We start from the raw sequence: 23,045 nt of genomic DNA, 5'->3' as shown, positions 1-23,045 counted from the left end.
GTCGGGATCTGTAAGTGTCCAGTCAGGGTGGAATGAGGGGGACGCAGCCTGTGGGCCACTGTGGTCAGCTGTGGGTCAGGTGTGTTCATTGTAGCAGAGATTGAAAGTGAAAGTGATGTCGCTCAATTGTGTCTGACTCTTTGCAACTCCATGAACTGTAGCCTACCAGGATCCTCTGTCCATAGGATTTTCCAGGCAAGAGTACTGGAGTAGGTTGCCATTTCCTTCTCCAGGGGATCCTCCCAACCCAGGGATCAAACCCGGGTCTCCTGAATTGTAGGCAGACACTTTACTATCTGAGCCAGCAGAGACTGGATGATAATAAAAATGAAGTGCTTAGCTATTTACAGTAGTTAGAACATGGAATCAACTTAGATGTCCATTGACAGTTGAATGGATAAAGAAGTTGTGGTACATATACACAATGGAATATTACTCGGCCATAAAAAGGAACACATTTGAGTCTGTTCTAATGAGGTGGATGAACCTAGAGACTATTATACTGAGTGAAGTAAGTCAGAAAGAGAAAGATAAATATCATATACTAATGTGTATATATGGAATCTAGCAAGATGGTACCAAAGAATTTATTTGCAGGGCAGCAGTAGAGAAACAGACAATAGAGAACAGACTTACAGACCCAGGGAGAGGGGAGGAGAGGGTGAGATGTATGGAGAGAGTCACATGGAAACTTACATTACCATATGTAAAAGAGATAGCCAATGGAGATTTGCTGTTTGTCCCAGGGAACTCAGACAGGGGCTCTGTATCAACCTAGAGGGGTGGGATGGGGAGGAAGATCAGAGGGAGGTTCAAGAGGAAGGGGAGATATGTATACCTATTGTTGATTCATGTTGAGGTTTGACAGGAAACAACAAAATTCTGTAAAGCAATTATCCTCCAGTTTAAAAATAAATTTAAAAAATGAAGTGTTTAATGGAGAAAATTGGCAGTAGAGTGAGACTTATATATTGTTATCATATAACAATATATGGTATAACAATATCATATTTTATATGATATTGTTCAGGTAAAGTAAAAATACCTGGACTTTAAAGCGGCACATGGTCTACAGAACATGTTCAAATTAAAAGGCACTCCAAGCATTAGAGGCGTTTCCTGTGGGGTTGTTGGGAGTGTAAGGTGAAGGTGGGTGATGACTCACAGGATGGAGGTGGGGAGGGGCCTCACTGAGTGATCCGTGGTCAAAGCAGCGGCTCTGTTTTGAGCCCAGGGCCGGACCAGTGACTCCCTGACCTTGGGCTCATCTTCTGTGGGTGGTGGGCTAATGTTCTCCCAGAGGGTTTCAGGGAGGCTTAATGTACGAGTCAGACATTCAGAAGTGCTGGTCCTTTGATGGCTGAGGAAGTACTTGGTGAAGTGCTGGGTGCATGATGGCAGGCTGCCCTCTGACTCCCAGAAGCCTCCTCGACTGGCTGGCTTGTTTGGGGTGAGTGGATGGTGGGGGTAATGAGGGACAGGGAGGGGATGCCGGGAGGGCTTGCAGAACACTTGACGCTCTCTGCTGAAAACAGTTCACTTGAAGAACAAGATACTGGTAGACATTGTAACGTGTTTCTGGTCAAAAACACACAGAATCCACCCTGAGTGCTTGAGTTGTCCAGGAAATCAGCTGGCGTGCTTAGATGAGAAGCATTTCCCTGCAGACACGTTTCCTGCCTTGTTCCTGGGTAGGTTAGTTCCTTTTTAGGCTGTTCTTCTTTATGATAATTTATTAGAACCTGAGTCCTGGCCTAGGGATGCCCTGTGGCCTGCGAGGGTTGCTTTCTGTAGGTCCTCACACCAAGACTCCACAGCTCAAATTTGCGCAGTCACGTGGGCATCCAGTGAAATGCACATCGGATTGTCATTCTGGGGTGTGGCCTCAGAGTCTATAGTTCCAACATGCTCCCCCGAGATGCTGATCTCAGATTTCGGATATTGAAGTGTTTACATACTGTTGGACTCAGCCTTCCTGGGGTGTAGTTCTGTGAGCTCGGGACCGACTTGTCGTCATAGAACGAGCACCACGATCACAGCGTGGACCAGCTTCACCCCCCGCAGGATTCCTCGTGCCACTCTGGTCAGTCCTCCCTAAGCCCCTCCCGTGGCAGCAGTCTGCCACTGCCTGTAACAGTGTCTTTTCCAGGTGTCATGTGACCGGAACCATTCCGCTGGGAACCTTTGGAGCCTGGCTTCTGTCACTTAGCTGTATGCCCGTAAGGCCCACCCAGACTACTGTCTGCCAGCAGTTTGCTCCTTCTTACTGCTGAGTAGCACTGCCTGTGGGGACACCTCATCCTTTCTTTAGTCACCAGTTGAAGGACCTAAGTGTTCCCAGTTTTTCCATTATGAATGAACTTTTAATTAAAAATTTTGGGAGACTTTAGAAGAAATGTGATTCTATTTTTCTATTGTTGTTTTAGGTGACATCACTCAAAAAGGATATGAAAAGAAAAGGGCAAAGCTGCTTGCACGCTGCGTACCCCTCATTCAAGGTGAGGTTAACATAGGTCTTATAAAACTGATTTAAAAATTGGTATTAGAGTTTGACTTCGGTAGTTTCATATTTTATTAATAAGGGCTGGGAAAATAATGTGTCTAATATTAAATTATAAAATCCAAAGTCATAGATTAAAGTTTATATCTCTGGTTTGGTATAGATTTCATCCCCAAATAGGATTTATGTTATTTTTATTATCATAGACCATGATTATTTTTATGATTTTAGTAAAGAACATTTCCTTACTTTGGTTTGGAACACATATTATAAAGATGTGAGTTCTCCCACTTTATTATTGATCTTCAGAGTCAGCACCTTCAGTGTTTTGGCACAGTTTTTGGGGGTGGAATTTAAGAAGCTGATTTTAAAATTTATGTAGAAGTTTGAGACTTCCATGGCAGTCCGGTGGTTAAGACTCCATGCTTCCACTGCAGGGGGCACAGGTTCCATCCCTGGTCAGGGAATTAAGATCCCACATGGCTTGTGCAGCAAGGCAAAAAAAAGAAGTTAAGTATTTTATAAATAAATTTAAAGGGCTAAGGGATTCAAAATAATGATAAAAAGGAAGAATGAGATTGGAGGATTTGCTGGTTATGATATGAGGAGTTAATAGCAAGCTGTCATTAAGACAGCCTGGTTTCACACAAGGGTAGATAGCTCTATTTACAAACAGAACATGGACCCAGACAGACATGTGTGGCTGTGGGGACCAGGTTTATGGTGGGGTTGGTGTTGCAGCTCACGATGCTGGCACAGTTCCCTAAGACACAGAAACCAAATATGAAGGGCTTTAGTGAGAAAGGCAAAAATTATAGCACCTTTGGAAGACTGTATATGAAAACTGTCACCATCTCTAGACAGAAGGAAGGATTTCTCAAGTCCCTGAAGGTACCAAAAAGCAGCAACTGAAAAGGAAAAGATTGGTAAATTAGAGTGTGTTAAAATTAAGAATCATGTTTTATGAGAAGTTCCCATAAAGAGATTAAAGACAAGCCACAGTATAGGAGAAGATGATCGTAACATACATAAGAGAAAAAGGGCTAGAGTCCAGAGCCGGTGAAGTCGAAGCATCCAGGAGACCTTTTGCCAGAGTGGGAGTGGTCTGCAGCCCCATTGTCCAGTCCACGGAGCACCTCCCACGTATGGCTTCTGAGCACTTGAGGTGTGGTCGCATGACTAAGACACTGCATTTTTTAAATTTAATTTTGATTAATTTAAACTTTATAAAGAGCCAGAAAGTTCCCCCGTGTGATTTTTTTTAAAAAGCCCAGTAGGAAAATGGGCTAAAGACTTGCATAAATATTTCACCAGAGGAAACCCTAATTGTTAGCAGGCAAACGAGAAGCCCGCTGGGCTGCTCACAAGGCCGTCTGTCGCAGGCCAGTGCCCAGGCAGCACCCCAGACAAACGGCAGGACCCCATCCTCGCTCAGGTGCTGTTGTTTTATACGTTGAAAGCTGGGTGACTGCTCACTTGGCTATTGGAATTAGTAACCGTCTTGGTTTGAATAGAAGACAAATATGTAAGAATCAATGGCTTTTCTCTGGCAATATTTCTGTTAATAAAACAGCTCACATTCATAATGGCAAAAAAACTGTCGAATGTTTTTAATACATTTAGCAAGAAACCCACAGGATCTATGTTAGGATCATACAATCTGTTTGAAAAAAGTAACCAGGATCCTAAAATATGAAGAAATATACCAATATCTTAAATGCAAAAATTTAATATTATAAAAATTCAGTTCAGTTCAGTCGCTCAGTTGTGTCCGACTCTCTGCAACCCCGTGAATCGCAGCACGCCAGGCCTCCCTGTCCCATCACCAACTCCCGGAGTTCACTCAGACTCATGTCCGTCTAGTCGGTGATGCCATCCAGCCATCTCATCCTCTGTCGTCCCCTTCTCCTCCTGCCCCCAATCCCTCCCAGCATCAGAGTCTTTTCCAATGAGTCAACTCTTCGCATGAGGTGGCCAAAGTACTGGAGTTTCAGCTTTAGCATCAGTCCTTCCAATGAACACCCAGGACTGATCTCCTTCAGAATGGACTGGTTGGATCTCCTTGCAGTCCAAGGGACTCTCAAGAGTCTTCTCCAACACCACAGTTCAAAAGCATCAATTCTTTGGCGCTCAGCTTTCTTCACAGTCCAACTCTCACATCCATACATGAGTAGTTTCTAAATTAATATGTGACAAAAATAATCCAGTCTGAATAGCAGTTGTTGATTTTTTTTTCCCCCAAATCTGGCATTGGAAATAACTCACTTGGAGGAGAAAAGTTCTGAGAGTAGCTAGTACATTGTTGAGGAGGAATAGCAGGGAGAAAGGCTTGGCCTTCAAGGTGTTAAACCTGGTCACGTGCACTTGGCAGTCCCAACCACAGGGTGTTGGTAGACACGTGGACAACTGAACAGTGTATGGGGAGGGCGTCTAGAAACGACTCAGGAGAATTCAAAGAAGGGAAGGTGTATGTAACTGGTGCCATGCCTGTGGAGGCAGCAGTGGGACCCCCTTTCCTCTGCAGCATTAGTGAACGTAAACTTCAGGAGTAAAACTCTAAGTATGTTTGTAATTACAGAATACTATAAAGTTCAGGAGAATATTGAATAATGTTTGCCTGATGACAAGATGAGAGACCTGAGGGGAAAAAAAAAAGGTTATGATTGTCTCTCTAGAAATGAAGCACTGCAGAGTGACTGAGCTGCAGCCGGCTGGCCATGGCCTGGGGGCATGTCCAGCGTAGGGTGGGGCCTCTAGCTGACCAGGGCTCCCTGCAGGTCCTTTGGGGGCTCCTTGCATGCATACATGCTCACTCAGTCATGTCTGACTTTTTGCAACCCTGTGAACTGTAGTCTGCCAGGCTGCTCTGTCCATGAGATTTTCTAGGCAAGAATACTGGAGTGGGTTGCCATTTTGTTCACCAGTGGATCTTCCTGACCCAGGGATTGAACCCACATCTCCTGCATTACAGGCAGGTTCTTTACCACTGAGCCACCTGGGAAGCCCTTTGGGGGCTCCTTAGCTGGATAGAATTAATAGGATTCAAATAATAGGACGTATGGATGGGCAGTAAACATTAACGTATGTTCAACCTCACTAGTTATGCTGCTGCTGCTGCTGCTGAGTCGCTTCAGTCGTGTCCGACTCTGTGCGACCCCAGAGATGGCAGCCCACCAGGCTCCCCTGTCCCTGGGATTCTCCAGGCAAGAACACTGGAGTGGGCTGCCATTTCCTTCTCCAATGCATGAAAGTGAAAAGTGAAAGGGAAGTCGCTCAGTCGTGTCCAACTCCTAGCGACCCCATGGACTGTAGCCTAACAGGCTCCTCCATCCATGGGATTTTCCAAGCAAGAGTACTGGAGTGGGGTGCCATTGCCTTGGGAATGCAAATTAGTGAACCATTCTCCTGTCAGATTGGCAAGATTCTAAAATTTGTAACATGCAGTGCTGACAGAGACATGGGGAAATGGCACCCTGTGGGAATGCGAATGCTGTGGCCTGAGAAGTTCTCTCTTGATACCTGTTAAGACTAAAAATATACCTACTCTTTCATCCAGTGGTTTCCCATTGGGCTTTATGTCTTTCTTAAATAAATTAATCGATCTCAATAAAAGCACTGTATTTTGGAATAAAAATGCAAGGATGTCCCTATATTTACGCATCACTTTGCAAGCATACCTGTTTATAGTGCATAATGCTTAGGATTCTGTGTTCTCCATTATGGATTTTAGGGAAATTTGTTCCAGTCAGTCCAAGAAACAAAAAGCCAGAAGCAGTGCTGATCAGTATTGCTGCATGTTGCATACATGTATGTGTGTATATGTTCAGTTTTGAAGAGCTAACGAACACTCCAAACCTGGTACATAAACATCAGCAATGGCAGCAGTCTGCGCCCACATCTGGAGGTCGGCCAGTCTTGGGGGCAGCTCCTTCTTGTTGCAGAGCCAGAGCTGGTGTCCCAGGGGCTCCTCAGTCACAGAGGCACCTGGAGGCTGAGGCAGCGGAGTGAGGGCCCCCACATCTGTCCCGTCTGTCCTCTCTGTGTGTCATCCTAGGGAGCTGGGGTCAGGTGGCCTTTTCAGGAGCAGTGTCAGAGGTCATGACTCCCTGAGGCCCAGGTGGGGCAGTTCAGATCAGGTCAGCCACTCAGTCGTGTCCGACTCTTTGTGACCCCATGGATTGCAGCACACCAGGCTTCCCATCCATCACCAACTCCCAGAGCTTGCTCAAACTCATGGCCATTAAGTCAGTGATGCCATCCAACCATCTTATCCTCTGTTGTCCCCTTCTCCTGCCATCAATCTTTCCCAGCATCAGGGTCTCTTCTGATGAGTTGGCTCTTCGCATTAGGTAGCAAAAATATTGGAGCTTCAGCTTAAGCATCAGTCCTTCCAATGAATATTCAGGACTGATTTCCTTTAGGATGGACTGGTTGGATCTCCTTGCAGTCCAAGGGATTCTCAAAAGTCTTCTCCACACCACAGTTCAAAAGCATCAATTCTTTGGCACTCAGCTTTGTTTATAGTCCAGCTCTCACATCCATACATAAATACTGGAAAAACTATAGCTTTGACTAGACAGACCTTTGTCAGCAAAGTAACGTCTCTGCTTTTTAACATGCTCTCTAGGTTGTTTATAGCTTTTCTTCCAAGGAGCAAGCGTCTTTTAATTTCGTGGCTGCAGTCACCATCTGCAGTGATTTTGGAGCCCAACAAAATAAAGTCTGTCACTGTTTCCATTGTTTCCCTGTCTATTTGCCGTGAAGTGATAGGATCAGATGCCATGATCTTCGTTTTTTGGATATTGAGTTTTAAGCCAGGTTTTTCACTCTCCTCTTTTCACTTTCATCAAGAGGCTCTTTAGTTCTTCTCTTTCTGCTATAAGGGTGGTGTCATCTGCATATCTGAGGTTATTGATATTTCTCCTGGCAGTCTTGATTCCAGCTTTGCTTCATCCAGCCCAGCATTTTGCATGATGTACTCTGCATGCTGCTACTGCTAAGTCGCTTCAGTCATATCCGACTCTGTACGACACCATAGACGGCAGCCCACCAGGCTCCCCCATCCCTGGGATTCTCCAGGCAAGAACACTGGAGTGGTTTGCCATTTCCTTCTCCAATGCGTGAAAGTGAAAAGTGAAAGGGAAGTCGCTCAGTCATGTCGGACTCCTAGTGACCCCATGGACTGCAGCCCACCAGGCTTCTCCATCCATGGGATTTTCCAGGCAAGAGTACTGGAGTGGGTTGCCATTGCCTTCTCCGTACTCTGTATATATAGGTTAAATAAGCAGGGTGACAGTATACAGCCTTGACATACTTCTTTCCTGATTTGTAACCAGTCTGTTGTTCTATGTCCAGTTCTGTTGCTTCTTGACCTGCATACAAACTTCTCAGGAGGCAGGGAAGGTGGTCTGATATTCCCATCTCTTGAAGAATTTTCCACAGTTTGTTGTGATCCACACAGTCAAAAGCTTTGCTGTAGTCAATAAAGCAGAAATAGATGTTTTTGGGGATTTGCTTGCTTTTATGATGATCCAGCGGATGTTGGCAAGTTGATCTCTGGTTCCTCTGTCTTTTCTAAATCCAGCTTGAACATCTGGAAGTTCTCGGTTCACCTATTGTTGAGGCCTTGGTATTTTGAGCGTTACTTTGCTAGTGTGTGAGATGAGTGCAATTGTACGTTAGTTTGAACATTCTTTGGCATTGCCATTCTTCGGGATTGGAATGAAAACTTATCTTTTCCAGTCCTGTGGCCACTGCTGAGGTGGGGACAGGCTGCTGCTTTTTGGGGAGTGCTAAGGGCTGGTGGCTAAGGCTGTTTTTCTTGGACATTTTGAAACAATCTAGTGCTCAGGCAGGACCAGGGACTCTGTTAAATGACCCTGTAGGCTCGTGCTTGTCCTTTACTCCACACATGACATCCTGATGGCCTGGGTGTTGGCTGGCCATGGGTGTGCCAGTCATGGGACTGCAACAGGCACAGAGAGCTGGCCGCCCATCAGGGTGGAGACACAGGTGTCACAGGCCCAGGTGGTTAGCACCCGAAGCCTCCAAGCTTCTCATCGGCTTTCTTCCTGTGTCTGAGGGTGGCTGTCAGCACCCCGGTGATGGCTTTGTGGGCTGCTTCCTGCTGGGCTTGCTGACACCGGGGCCAGTGTGGGGGCAGGGAGGGGCGTTCGAGAGAGCTCGCCCCATGCACCGTGTGCACAAGCTGGGGGCCCAGGGCTGCTGACAGGGAGGGGCTGGAAGCTGACGTCAATGTCTCGGCCCCAACCTCCAGATTTAGGGTCTTCTGGGCATTGGGGCCCCAGGCGTGCGTGGTTGTGCAGCAGGGGCTGTGCAGCAGTGTACAAGAGGTGTGTGCTATTCTACATGGGTTTTTCTATTGTTGGAAAAACAGGTTTTTTACTCACGGTGTTTCTGTGAAACTGTTTCAGGAGTAGACCCCTCCCTGCAAGTGGAGAATAGCATCCTTGGGCCCGCACAAGCCTCGGCCCCTGCGCCCAAGCAGCCCAAGCCGAGGCCCAGCAACGCCCGGGACGAGCGCTTCCGATCAGGTAGGGCCCGGAGCGCCGCGTCCTCTGCTTGGACACCACAGCTCCACTGAGGAAAGGGCCTTCTCTGAACTGTGACTGACTGCATCGTGGTTTTCAAGAAAAAAACAAAACTTTCATAGATCTCAGTATGTTTTAGTATAGCCTGGAGTGTGAGCGTGCTCCTCTCAGCAGCTGCGTATAGACGTCTCAGAATAAAGCAAAATCTTCCTCACCATGAAAATCATTTCTGTAAATGTCTGTGTCCATTTTTCTGCTGGAACTTTGGGGTTGGTGTTGATGGAGTTGTCCAGTAGGGAACCACTCTACTACTCTATGTGTTTTAGTATTTTATTTTTCTCTAATTTTGAAGATTTCCTTCTAATTAGATTTCTGCCACTCTGTTAGTGCTTTTATAAATATTTGAATTTGTCTCTACAGTTTATTTGCATTATCAGGACGTGCCTTGAAAAAATGCATGCTTCCAATGATCATTTTATTTATTATTTTTGGCTGTGCTGGGTCCTCGTTGCTGTGTGGGCTTCCCATTGCAGTGGCTTCTCTTTTTGTAGAGCACAGGCTTTAGGGTCTGTGGGCTTCAGGGGTTGCAGCTCCCATGCTCTAGAGCACAGGCTGAGTAGTTGCCGTGCACGAGTTTAGTTGCTCCGAGGCATGTGGGATCTTCCTGGACCAGGGATGGAACCTGTGTCTCCTGCACTGGCAGGCGGGTTCTTTACCACCAAGCCACCAGAGAAGCCCTCTGCTTCCTGTTATAGATTAGATATCAATAGTTTTTGAACACTCTTTGGCTTGTTTTGGGTTTCCCTGGTGGCTCAGAGGTTAAAGCGTCTGCCTGCAATGTGGGAGACCCCGGTTTGATCCCTGGGTCGGGAAGATCCCCTGGAGAAGAAAATGGCAGCCCACTCCAGTATTCTTGCCTGGAGAATCCCATGGAGGAAGGAGCCTGGTGGGCTGCCGTCCACGGGGTTGCAAAGAGTTGGACACGACTGAGCTACTTCACTTTCACTTTGGCTTGTTTAACATTTTCACTGTTGTGTGATTAAATATTTCTTTTACATTTAAACTCAGTAAGCTTCTATAAAAGAAAAACTTTGAAGATAGATAAAGAAATGGCCATTTTAAGAATTTTTTTTTAAAAATGAAGATTTTATTTTTTTTCTTTTTGTAATTTAATTTTATTTTTTAACTTTAGAATATTGTATTGGTTTTGCCATATATCAACACGAATCTTCCACAGGTATACACACGTTCCCCATCCTGAACCGTTCTCTCTCCTCCCTCCCCGTACCATCCCTCTGGGTCGCCCCAGTGCACCAGCCCCAAACATCCAGTATTGTGCATCGAAACTGGACTGGCAACTCATTTCATATATGATATTATACATGTTTCAATGCCATTCTCCCAAATCATCCCACCCTCTCCCTCTCCCACAGAGTCCAAAAGACTGTTCTATACATCAGTGTCTCTTTTGCTGTCTCATATACAGGGTTATTGTTACCATCTTTCTGAATTCCATATATATGCGTTAGTATACTGTATTGGTGTTTTTCTTTCTGGCTTACTTCACTCTGTATAATAGGCTCCAGATTTTAAATGGTTCGTTAATGTGGGAGTGTGATGAAGTGGTTTGAAGAAAGTTTTGATCAGATAATTTCTTACCGATTTAATATATGCTTAAAAAAAACTTCCCCACACTGACAATAATTTCTTTTCGGATTACGTCAATGATGCCTGTAACATACAACATTGGAACCGGCCCCATCAGCATTCCACCGATGTAGCCCTGGGCACAAAGTGGACCTGCGTCCGCGCACCCTGAGTGAGGTCACCCAGAGCCCTGCCTGTCCTCACCTCCTGTTCCCTGTCGCCTCTGTTTACATGTAACTGACGTTGAGGACCTGCTTTCTGCCCTTGTGAACTGTATCTGGTTCTTGTTCTTTACTTTCTTAAAACGAGACCTTTACCATAAATGTTCTTGCTCGTATTTTCTCCAAGGCTTTGTCTTCTCTTTGAATTCTCTTACAGTGGCTTTTGTAGCAGAAGTTTTTAATTTTAATGAAATCTGGCTTATCACTTCCTTTTCTTTCTTGAATAGTGCTTTTGTTCTTATATCTAAGAAATCTGTGCCAAACCCAAGATCACAAAGATTCTTACCTGTGTTTTCTTCTAGAAGTTTTGTAGTTTTAGGTTTTTACCTTTAGGTCTATAGTTTAGATTTTGTTAATTTCAGGGTGTGGTAGAAAGCTGACTTTCTTGCACTGGGGATTCCTTTTGTCCCCATGCCCTTGCTCCTTTGTCTAAAGGCAGCTGCTCATGGCTGACTCTTTCTGGACTCCGTTCTGTTCTCTTGATGGATTCGTCTGTTGTCATGGCAGCGCCAGCTTTCCTAATGATGGCAGCTTAGCAGTCATTGTTCACGTCGGTATATCCACTGTTATTCGTCCAGGTTTATTCCTTATCATTGTTCCCTTGTATATACTGTGCCTTCCTTCCCTCCAGCACTTTTACGGTTTTTCTCTTTATTGCTGGTTTTGAGTGATTTGATTATTACGTGCCTTGGTATAAGTTTCTTTGTTTCTTGTGCTTGGGGTTTGTTGAGCTTCTTGGATCTGTTGGTTTATATCCTATAATGTTGGTATTGTTTAGATTTTTAGTTCTTGACTGTTATCTGTACTTAGGTTTTTGTTTGTTTCTAAGGCAGCCACAGTGTAAAAAGTCTGTGCTCACAGTCAAGCCAAATCTATTGCAGGGGCTCCCAGGTTTGTCTCTCTTCTGAACATAGTCTTTCATGAGTATTTTGGTTATATGTCTGGGAGTATTTTTATTAGGCCCTGAAGTTTAAATGGTGCTTTGGCTGGATATAAAATTATAGGTTCTAAGCTCATTTCTTCAGCTGTGTTGCCTTGTATTTGGTGATTACCATTGGGAAAGTTAGCCTCTTTCCTGATCCTTCAAGACTATTTCTCTAGAAGCTTTTAGGATTGACTGGTTATTGCTGATGTTTGTAAATTTTATTGTAATATGCCTAGGTGTAAATTTTTCATCCTTAGTACCCTATGAGCCATTTTACTATAAAGTTTCTAAATGCTATTTAAAAACATTTTGTTGGGGAAAAATGTGAATGCATACAAAGGTGGACTTGGTGTTGTACTGAGCCCTGGACTTGCCCAGTGCCACAGTTCCCACCGTGCTCAGGCTCAGCCTTGGCTTCTTCATCAGCCCCAGCTGCTTCTCCCTTCTTGTGTGATTCTGAAGCGAATCTCAGAGATCACGTTATTTTACTTAGATGTCATAATATTCTTGGTTTCTATATCTGAAAAGAGTGGATGTAGCTCTAAAAGATAGCTCTATTGTCACAGAATAATCAGCAATAATTCCTTAGTATCAAATACCCAAGTGTTCCTGAGGCTTTATAAAACAGTTTGGACCCAGGTTCCAAATAAGATGTGCATATCACAGGATGTTGTGTGTTGATGTGTGTTTCCAGCACTGATAACTTGGTCTTGGGGCCTTGGCTGTGGTCTGGCTGCTCCTGGCTCCATGGCTCTAGCGGGTCACCTCGGGGTCAGTGTTTTCCCACCACAAGCACTGCAGGCCTGTGTCTCTCTCCTCCCTGGGATGCTGGCAGGGTTGATCCCTTGGTTCATTAGGGTGGATTTGGTGGCAGGACGGCTGGACCAGTTCTAGGGAGAGCAAGCAGCTTGTGCTCATGACACAGCACAGGAGAACCCGGAAAGATGCTTGGTTCTTTCCATCCATTTAATCTTTTTCAAAACAGTAGCTCATGTCACTGGCATCCTCCAGTGGCAGCCAGTTAGTTTTGCTTCCTCTTTTTCTTCCTTCCTTTTCTGTGATCTTGTTTTTGTCCTTGGTGGTGTTCAGACTGCCCCAACCTTTTTCTCTGGGAGTGCTTCCACGTCGGCTCCAGCATTGGGTTGCTGGCCAGGAACTTGTTGGTTGGTAGGATGAGATATTCTAGGCTCCTCTGCCACTTCCTGCACCCTGGAACCCACATTTCTCAGGGTGCTCGCAGTGAGGACAGTGTTGTAAGACTGCAGCCTGGATGGTAGAGGTGCTCATTGCACTTGGGCTGGTCATTTCTAGACATTTTTAGGGACTGAATTAAGACATGCTATTTAAAGATAAAATGCCACGTGTGTTCATGCTGATAATTTCCATTCGGATTCAGGACTGCAGTGTTCCCCTCACTTCTGGAGTCTCTGTGTGTATCCCTTCTCTGCCTTGTGAGCATCTTGGTTCTAGGAGGGATGATGGGGTGAGGCCATCAGGCCCCTCTTTGTTGGCTCTCTTACACTTGACCACAAGTGTGGTGGTGTGATGGGACCCCCACCACCCCCTAGCCATGCGACTACAGGGAGAGCTTGGTTCCTTGTATGGCTCTGCCCATCCTGGGGCTTGACCGGGACAACAGCTCAGATGATATGACCACAGAGCTTTAGTGCTGCTTGTAGTGGTTTATACCATAATCAGAGTGCATTGGGTCCATCTGATTCATTTTATTTTCAGTTTTGGGGATTTCTCGGTTTAAATCTGAAAATGCTTGCCAAGTTGAATCTATAAACCAAGGAATATTTGTAGAAATCTGGGACCGATGTGTGGACCCACATGTATTCCTTTTATACCTTTATATATTGTGTTCCTTTTATACTCAATGAAAACAGATTAAAAACATGAACCATGGTTTTGTTCCTTCATCAGGAGTCTTGTAACAGGTGCTTTTGCTGCTGTTATTTCTGTGCAGATGTTCACACCGAGGCCGTGCAGGCAGCTTTGGCCAAATACAAAGAGAGGAAGATGCCCATGCCATCCAAGAGGCGCTCTGTCCTCACGCACGCATCTGTGGAGGCCTACACACCCCCAGGTACTGGTTAGGGTCGGGACGGCCTGGGCAGGGTTGGGGCGGCTTGGGCAGGGTTTCCCATTGAGATGGAGCAGGCTTCTGATTGTGGTGAGGAGTGTGTGTGAGCTCATGCACATTTCTGTGCATGCAGTGGGCTTGCTTTCAATAGATCGTCTATATAGATTTTAATTTTTTCACTAAGATGTAATTTGTGTCTTTTAGTAAAGAGAGGAACCTGCTTTATGGGGTGACAGAGTTCCCTGAATTCAGAAATTTAAAATTATTCTCCTTGAGTTGGTCAAAAAGTTCCTTCAGTTTTTTTAAGAAAAAAGACACGTTTCTCACTTTCACCAAGAACTTTGTTGAACAATGTAGTCACCGTTTTGTTCCACTACCTTCTGTTATTTTTCAGGCAGTTTCATATTTCCATTCCCCCAAATTGTCATCTTTTTGATCAAAGGACTATTCCAGATGCCTTTTATACAGTCTTACAGGGAACTGAAAAGTTTTTCATTAGGAGAATTTTGTAAAGCCCAAAATAAATGGACATTCAAAGGTGCAGTGTCTGGTGAATATGGAAGATAAATCAGAACTTCCCAGCCAAGCTGTAACAGTTTTTGCCTGGTCATCAAATAAACACACAGTCTTGTGTTATCCTGATGGAAGCTGATGTGTTTTCTCCTGACTAATTCTGGATGCTTTTTGCTGAGTGCTGCTTTCACTTGGTCTGATTGGGAGCAGTCCTTGTTGCAGTTAATTGTTTCATTTTCCGGAAGGAGCTCATGATAAAGGACTCCCTTCCACTCCTCCCATGTACACAACATCACCTTCTTTGGATGAAGACCAGTCTTTGGTGTAGTTGGTGGTAGTTCATTTCACTTGCCACGTGATCTCTTCTATTCCCTATTATTGTACAAGATCCACTTTTTATCTCCTGTCACAGTTTATGTTAAAAATGGAATGTTTTCATTGTGTTTAAGTTGAGAATCATATGCGGAAGTACAGTCAAGGAGTTTTTTTTTTTTTTTAACTAATGTGGAACCCAAACATCAAATTGATGAATATAACAGAACTGGTGCAAATTATTTTCAGCACTTGATTTGGATATTTTGTGTATGTCTCAAACCCTGATTGTTTTCAGTTAATGTCTCAATTTGATCATGATCAACTTCAGCTGGTCTACCTGACCATGGAGCATCATCCAGCAAGAAATTTCCCTCATGAAACTTTGCAGACCACTTGTGACATGTTTGATCAGTCACAACACCTTCTCTATACACTGCACAAATCTGTTTTTGCATTTCAGTTGCATTTTTGCCTTTCTTGAAATAATAAAACATAATATGTGAAAATGTTGCTTTTTCTCTTCCATCTTCAATATTAAAGTTGCTACATAAAAATTCACTAGTTTTGATAAGTTTTTTTTTTAATGAGTGCTGATATGACAGCTGTCACAATACCGTCTAACAAAACTGTCTTGAATGAAGTTGAAGACAACTAAGCACCACTAGAGCCATCTTACAGAAAAAGCAGCGAACTTTTTGGCCAACCCAATATTATGTGTTATGTTGTTACCGAGTCTTAAATGGGAAAGAATAAGACCATTTGGAGGGTTTTTGATTTGTTTTTGTTGTTTTATTACCATTAGAAACGAAAACTCTTAATGCGGCCTCTCTTCAGGATAGTTAGTGTGCTTTAAGTTTCCTGGAAAGCTCATCCGGGTGCTGGGAGCACAGTGCTGCCTGTCTGGTTACTGAAGCCACAAAGCTGGTGACATGCGTGTTTGGTTTGTCGACGTGGTAAACACCAGCCACACCAGGTCAACAGGGTAGTGTGGTGTTCTGATGATGCTTCCTGACTTAAAAAAAGTTTATGTTGTTCAAAAAAAGTCTTAGAAATTTATGTCAAATTATTTTCTACCAAATATAACCATAGATACTACCCAGTTTTTTAAAGAACTTCCTAATAATAATGAAACCCATGATAAAATGCAGACTTGACAGAACCAGGTTTCAGGTTGATTTTATTGCCCAAGGCGGGGCTCTTCTCAGAGCTCAGGCATGTCCTCCAGCGTGCGCACGTGCTGGGCAAGGCCTCGCTGGGGTCAGGCACCCACAGGGCGTAGGTCACCTCTGCTATTTGGGGCCCCCAGGGCCCCGCAGCATGCACTAAAGCGTCAGGGTTGGACCAGCTGCACTCCTGGGCATGGCGCCCTGTGACCGAGTTCTTCAGGGGAGCCCAGGGTGAAGCCAGCTTCCGAGCGGCCCTGAGTCTCACCGTCAGTCACACTCAGGCCCTCCTGGATGTGCGGGTGCACAGGGCGCAGGCTGGGCCAGTGTGGGAACCCTGCCCCCAAGGATGCCCCCCTCATGCCTGTCGTCGTTATTTTGACCACAGACACGTCATCTGCCTCAGAAGATGAGGGCTCTTTACAGCGCCCCGGGCAACTGGCCTCCGCTCCGCTGCAGAGCCGCCCCAGCATCGAGCCCTGGCCTGACCCGGCCATTCAGGGCTCGTCCACCTCATCCTCCGCATCCTCCACCTCATCTCACCCGGGAGGGCAGCCTGCCGCCACGCCCAGTGCTGCCGCCGCGCTTGCCGGCCCCGCGGCCCTCGCCCGCGTAGGTCAGTACAGCTGCGGGGACCCCTCCAGGCAGAGGAGCCCCCGCCCCTCCTCAGACCCACCTTCTCCTCTTTGTGTGGAAAATGTCCTTTTGGTAACAAGTGGTTTCTGGTGCCTCTGTGGTTTGGCAGCCCCAGACCCCTGGGTGGGCCTCCCCTGGAGACCTTGACAACAGCTGGTCCTTCTGCTCTGGAGGGGCGGCTGGCACAGGTGGACAGTCCCTGGCCATTAGGTGGCCTGCCACCTGCAACGTGGTCTTTTGTTCTTTCCTTGTGTGCACAGCCTCAGCCCTCAGTTGTCCCTGCACTGGGTGTCCCAAGGTGGGGCTGGGGCTGCAGCCATGAAGAGCCTTTCTTCCTCTACACACAGGATTAGACAGTCCTCAGTCTGAAGAGAGATGTAAGTCACAGCTCAGTCATAAAGATGCCTAGATCTTTCCCAAGTCACCCAGTCCTTTAAATTATATTAATCTTAGAGAGGAAAACGTTGCAAAGCTTTCACCATTTGAAGTCATATTTTTTGATGCAAAAATAGTAACTTGGCTGGCATGCAAAGCACACATGCGTTCTTGCAGGAGTGCCTTAAGAAGTGTACTCCTGGTGTGGTGCATCGCTGATGTTGGGGGACATCTGACGAGGAGCAAGAGCTCAGTCGGGAACTGCTCTGGCTGAGACCACACAGCTGGCTGTGGTGGAGCCAGGCTGACCCATAGCTTTCTGATTCCTGTTCCTTTTCTTTGCTGCTAGTTGCTGTTCTGCTAAAATCAGAATGGTGCATGTGCGGTGCACCCATGACTGGCCAGTGTTTTTGATGGGGTCCCAGCAAGTTAAGTGCCCCCCAGGCATGTGCTGATCTCAGGTGCTAAGCTGCTCCCTGCAAGATTCTGGTCATTTGGCTGGACTGGGTGTTGTAAGTGACCGACGCCTTCATTTCCTCTGTGGGCACATCACTGATGCTCTTCGTTGTTACTGGTTGAGTCAGTGCCAACGTCTGTACATTTCTGTTGAGCTCGTGATGTCTTCTTAGGTGAGAACTCACGATGCCTTGACCTGCTTCTACCACGTGGAGGAGCCGGGATAGTGCTGTCAGGGCCATCCTGGGCAGTTTGCTTTATGAGAGAGGGCTCCTCTGGAAACACCCGCCAGGATTGTTGTGGTCACTCTCCTGGGGAGCCTACAAATGGCTGGTGATTACAGCCTGTCCTCAAGGGGTTTCACAGGGGAGAGCTTGAAAACAGCGTTAGGTGGACACATTTTTGCTGTTTGTCATGCGATTGCACTGTTTGGAAATGCACAAGAACCTCACTGTGAGGGAAGCGGCAGCATTCGGGTGTTTTTTTCTCGCTTGATCTTTCCGCAGCTCTGTTCTGGGTCCCACAGTGAGGGAAGTAGGGCAGAGCCGTCACTGTTTGGTTGTATCAGCTGTTGCTGAGCTGTTATAAACACAGCTTCCTGGTGGGTTAGAAAGAGAAGCATATTTAGCTTGAAAAACTGACCGTAGTTCAAAATGTCTAACCGGACAGCCCTTGACTTCACAGAGTTGTAAGGTGAGTCTGAGTGGGAGTCTCTTTTCTAGGAAAGGCCCTGGCTGTAAAGACTTCAAGGTGGGTTGTCGCCTCTGTGGCTGCTGGGCTCCTGACTCCTGTAGGTGTGGCTGAGCCGCTCTCCCTCCCTCCTGCTCACCTGTGCTCACATGCGTGTTATGTGGTTAGTTCTCGTAGTCCCAAAGCCTGACTTGCTCTGTACGTATTCCTCACTGTTGTCTGTAGCCTTCATGCACTTCTCATGTGACCTGAATTTTAAATCTGAAAACTATCCCACTTCCCTCTCCTTGTTACAAAAGTCACCCTTTGTTTTAGTTTCTGACACTAGGAGAATTCTTCAGTTTGGGCTAAGGAAAGAAATATAGAAAGAAGATAACTGTAAACAAAATTATAGGTAGGAAATGTTAAAAAATATTTATCGTTTTCAGTTTGGGGCTAGGAAAATCATGTGCATAAAACATTTGGACATAAATTAAGTACCTATATTTAAAAGCAGTACATTTAATTACAGTAGTTCATTTTGGAGTATAGTTTGTTTATTTTTATGCAGCTATTTAAAAAGTTACTTTGTAGTTGAGAATTACCATTTTTACCTTTTTTCATGAATATAGTTAAAATCTCTCATTTTTGCTAGATTGGAAAAGAGGAGAGATTTCTTTTTAAACTGAAAGAATTCTGTGGTAAGCATACTTTAAAATGCTAATTCCATTAATATCTAGCTTTGTCAAAGGTTGTGAAAACTCTTGTCATTAAAGTTAGGTTTTTCCAAATGGTGTTTTCTGCTTTGTAAGTTTGTGTAGTAAGTTTGTGTTTTGCTTCCATATAAATTCATCTTTCTACGTTAAAAAAAAAATTTTAGATTGCATACTTTCTAGGTTATGAAATGATAGATAAAAAATCAGTATCAAAACCTGTGATGGTGGGAACATTCATTTGAAGACTAAAGAGATTACAGAGCAGTATCCATTCTCGAGAGTGGACGAGTATCACGCTAGGTCCAAACTCTTTCCTGGTAGAAGACTGAGTTGTAGCAGTGATGCTCTAGTGGCGGTCAGCCAGTATCAGAACAGATAGACATGCCACATGGTGCGAATGGAGCCCAGAATGGACATTCAGACACGGAAGGAGCGATTTAAATACTTTTTCTATCTACCATAGCTTGTCTTTAAATGTGAGCTGAGTACATTCTGTCTTAAGAACCTGACTCCAGCCTCTTAGTAATGGGACCTGTTGAACTGACTCTAGGGATAGTTTTTAATCTGTGTAGGTTTATTCTGTGAAGATTGCCAAGGTTTGTGTCTGCATGGCATTCAACTTGCTTTTTAGGGGAGTAGAGGTAGTTTATAGAAGCCTGGCAGTTTTTTCATAATATAACAAAAATGTTATTGATTAAAAATATATTTCTGCTTCATTAAGGGAAATTTCTAAGTAAAACCTCCTTAGGCCAAATTGGGAAAGGTGTATTCCTCACGGCCATTCTGTGCTGTGGTTGGTGTTTCTGGCCTAGTTCCCTCTTAGAACTGGATTACCATGTGCACGCAGAACTGTCCAGACCATGTCCAGAGTTCAGAGTTCACAGCACCTAATGTGCTCAGTCAGCCAGGCAGACAAAGTCGATTGGAATGCCACGTTCCTTGCTTAGAGCTCAGCTACTGAAGCTTCAATTGAATGGAATTTGAACAGCGACTTAATGTTCACGTTCTTTTGAATTAACAGCCACTTTTATTTTGGGTTTGTGTTTCAAAAGCAGATCTGCACTCTGCCCCTCCTGATGTCACCACGGGCCTCGTGCAGCATCAGCACGCATACTGTGAGCGTCCGCAGCTGGCCTCCGTGAGAGGAGTCCCTCGGGGGTGCCGTGGGAGTGTCCTAGAGACGGCAGGTGGTAAGCATGCCTCTCTTCCTGCTTTGAGACAGCAGAGCACAGGCCTGGATCTCACTGTACCTGGTGAGCCAGCCGTCAGGTGCAGCCCTGGTGCATTTAGACTGCCCGTGTGTGTATCATGTGGAGAAATGATCAGGAATAGGTCAAGTCGGGAAGGAGGAGAAGGAGGGAGGAGAGCGCCTGCACATTTAAGTTGCTGCACAAGGTTTGGATCTGTGGTACTGTGGGAAGAGGAGAAGCTGGGGAAGTTTCTCTAGGTGGACCCAGGACTGCAAGTGCAGCCAGCAGCAGCAGCCCCAGTCGGTCGTGCTTTCTCACGTGCAGGCCAAGAGATGTCAGCGTGAGTCTCCTTTTTGCGCTTGTACCGTTTCCTTTTGAAACAGTTTCCAGTGTCTTTTATCAAAATCACATGAAGTTTTTCTTCCAATGTGCCAAATTTGAGTTGCAGAACAATCCAGCAGTTCTTAGATCTGAGACCTTAACGTGTTTCTAGGCTCCTGAGCAGTTGGTCTGATTTTGTTGGTGTCATTCAGTTCCTTATTCAGATACAAGAGGAGAAACGGAGTCAACATGAAGCAGTCTTCCTGTTGGTTAGGTAGATAAAAAAAAAAAATTAACTTGCTATTCATTATATTTAAAAATTGTTGAGAACTTAGTTGAGGTGTAAATGACATTATCTACTGTGTGTATTAAAGTGTATAATTTTATAAGCTTTTTAAAAAATTTTGTTTATTTGACTGCACCAGGTCTTAAGTTGCATCACGTGAAATCTGCAGTCTTTGTTGCGGCATGTGAACTCTTAGTTGCAGCATGCGGAATCTGGTTCCCCGACAGGGACTGAACCTGTTCGCTGCATTGGAGCATGGAATCGTAGCCACTGGACCACCAGGGAAGGCTTGACAGTTTTCTAAGCTTGAAGATACGTGTACACTTACACTGTAGCCAGTATACCTGGAGCTCCTGGAAACTTACTTCCTTATGCACTTTTGTAACAGCTGCTTGCTGCCCTTTTTGGTGTCCCTTCAGGCAACCACTGATTTACTTCCTGACACTGTGTAAAGTAGTTTGCATTTTCTAGGATTTTATATAAATAGAATCACTCAGCATTTACTTTTTATTGTCTGGCTTCTGCCACGCTGCACAATTATTTTGAAATTCATCCATGTTCTTGCATGTATCGTAGGTCATCCCTTTTCTTGGGAGATGAAATATCCCTGCATTTCATCTTATCAGTTCAGTTCAGTCACTCAGTCGTGTCTGACTCTTTGGGACTCCATGGACTGCAGCATGACAGGCTTCCCTGTCCATCCCACCTCCCGGAGCTTGCTCAAATTCATGTCCATCGAGTTGGTGATGCCATCCAACCATCTCATCCTCTGTGGTCCCTTTCTTCTCCTGCCTTCAGTCTTGCCAAGCATCAGGGTCTTTTCCAATAAGTCAGCTCTTCACGTCAGCTGGCCAAAGTGTTGGAGTTTCAACTTGAGCATCAGTCCTTCCAATGAATATTCAGGACTGATTTCCTTTAGGATTGACTGGTTTGATCTCCTTGCAGTCCAAGGGACTCTTCAAGAGTCTTCTCCAACACCGCAGTTCAAAAGCATCAGTTCTTCCGTGCTCAACTTTTGTTGTGGACCGACTCTCACATCCTATAGATGTGAGATTTCATCCTATAGATGCACCATAGTTTATCTTTTTACCTACTGATGGGTATTTTGGGTGTTTCCAGTTTTGGGCTGTTAGAAATAAAGCTGCCGTGACTATTCCTTTACAAGTGTTTGTGTGGATATACACGTTCATTTCTTTTGGGTCAGTATCTAGGAGTAGAATAGCTGGATCATACAGTAGGTTTGAAAGAAAGAAAGTAAAATTGCTCAGTCGTGTCCAACTCTTTGTGACTCCATGGACTGTAGCCTACCAGGCTCCTCAGTCCATGGAATTTTCCAGGCAAGAGTACTGGAGTGGGTTGCCATTTCCTTCTCCAGGGGATCTTCCCAACTGAGGGATTGAACCCGGGTCTCCCGCACTGCAGGCAGACACTTTACCATCTGAGCCACCAGGGAACATTTTAGTTTTTAAAGGAATTGCCAGACTGGGTCTACCCTCGTTGCCCAGTGGTTAAGAATCTGCCTTGCAGTGCAGGGGACATGGATTCAGTCCCTGGTCAGGGAACTCAGATCCCACATGCTGCAACTACTGAGCCCCAGCACTGCAGCCACAACTACTGAGCGCCAGCACTGCAGCCACAGCTAGAGAAACTGTGCACTGCAATAAAAGATCCGCATGATGCAACTAAGGCCCCACACAGCCAAATAAATAAATATAAATAAATATTAAAAAAAAATGAACTGCCAAACTTATTTCCAAGTGGTTGTACCATTTCACCTCCCAGGCATTAGTGATGAGAGTCCCAGTTCCCCCACATCCTTGCCAAGAATTGGTGGTGTTGGATTTTATATGTTGACCATCCTTGTGGTTGTGTGGAGGTGTCTCCTTCTAGTTTTAGTTTGCATCTCCCTAGTGACTGATGGTGTTTAGCATCTTTTCATGTGCTTATTTCCCATTTTATATCTTTTTACAAGGGTCTGTTCAAATCTTTTGCTTGTTTTTTAAAATGTGTTGTTTGTTTTCTTAAGTTTTCAGAGTTCTTTGTATAGTCCGGATATAAGTTCTCTATCAGGTTAAAAATTTTTTTTCTCCCAGTCTGTGGCTTGTGTTTTCATCCTCTGATAGTGAGAGGAGAAGTCTTTCATTTTGATGAAGTCCAGTTTACCATTTTTTTCTTCTGTGGATTCTATTTTTGTGTCATATCTAGTAGATACTTTCCTGACCCAAGATCTAACGGTTTTCTCCTATATTTTCTCCTAGAATTTTGTAGTTTTAAGTTTTATGTTTAGGTACATGACCCATTTTGAGTTAAATTTAGTATCAATGAAAGATATAATCTAAGTGTACTTTTCTGTGTATGGGTGTCCAGCTGTTCCAGGATCATGTAATACCCACTCCAGTTTCTTTGGCATCTGTAATGAAGATGGACCGCATATGGTGGACCACGTATGAGAGGGGTCTACTTCGGGGATCTGTA

At 45.0% G+C, this 23,045-nt stretch overlaps 1 protein-coding gene across 5 annotated transcripts in view; it reads left to right on the top strand.

The window, feature by feature from the left end:
- The window catches only part of DIP2A (disco interacting protein 2 homolog A), a 120,909-nt gene that overhangs the window by 17,645 nt on the left and 80,219 nt on the right, over positions 1 to 23,045 (top strand). Inside the window, exons 2-6 of one of the 5 annotated variants that reach the window (XM_070377763.1) lie at positions 2,427 to 2,498; positions 8,935 to 9,054; positions 13,814 to 13,933; positions 16,310 to 16,537; positions 19,829 to 19,963. In XM_070377763.1, the coding sequence (XP_070233864.1) occupies positions 2,427 to 2,498; positions 8,935 to 9,054; positions 13,814 to 13,933; positions 16,310 to 16,537; positions 19,829 to 19,963 (675 nt within the window). Of the gene's footprint in view, positions 1 to 2,426; positions 2,499 to 8,934; positions 9,055 to 13,813; positions 13,934 to 16,309; positions 16,538 to 19,825; positions 19,964 to 23,045 lie in introns of all 5 variants that reach the window. The other 4 variants (XM_070377758.1, XM_070377777.1, XM_070377773.1 and 1 more) reach the window with 4 other exon arrangements.

The sequence above is a fragment of the Bos mutus genome, chromosome 1 (assembly GCF_027580195.1).
Source record: "Bos mutus isolate GX-2022 chromosome 1, NWIPB_WYAK_1.1, whole genome shotgun sequence".
Taxonomy (NCBI): Eukaryota; Metazoa; Chordata; class Mammalia; order Artiodactyla; family Bovidae; genus Bos; species Bos mutus.
The sequence above is the reverse complement of the archived record's forward strand: the minus strand, read 5'-3'. Positions and strand labels throughout refer to the sequence as shown.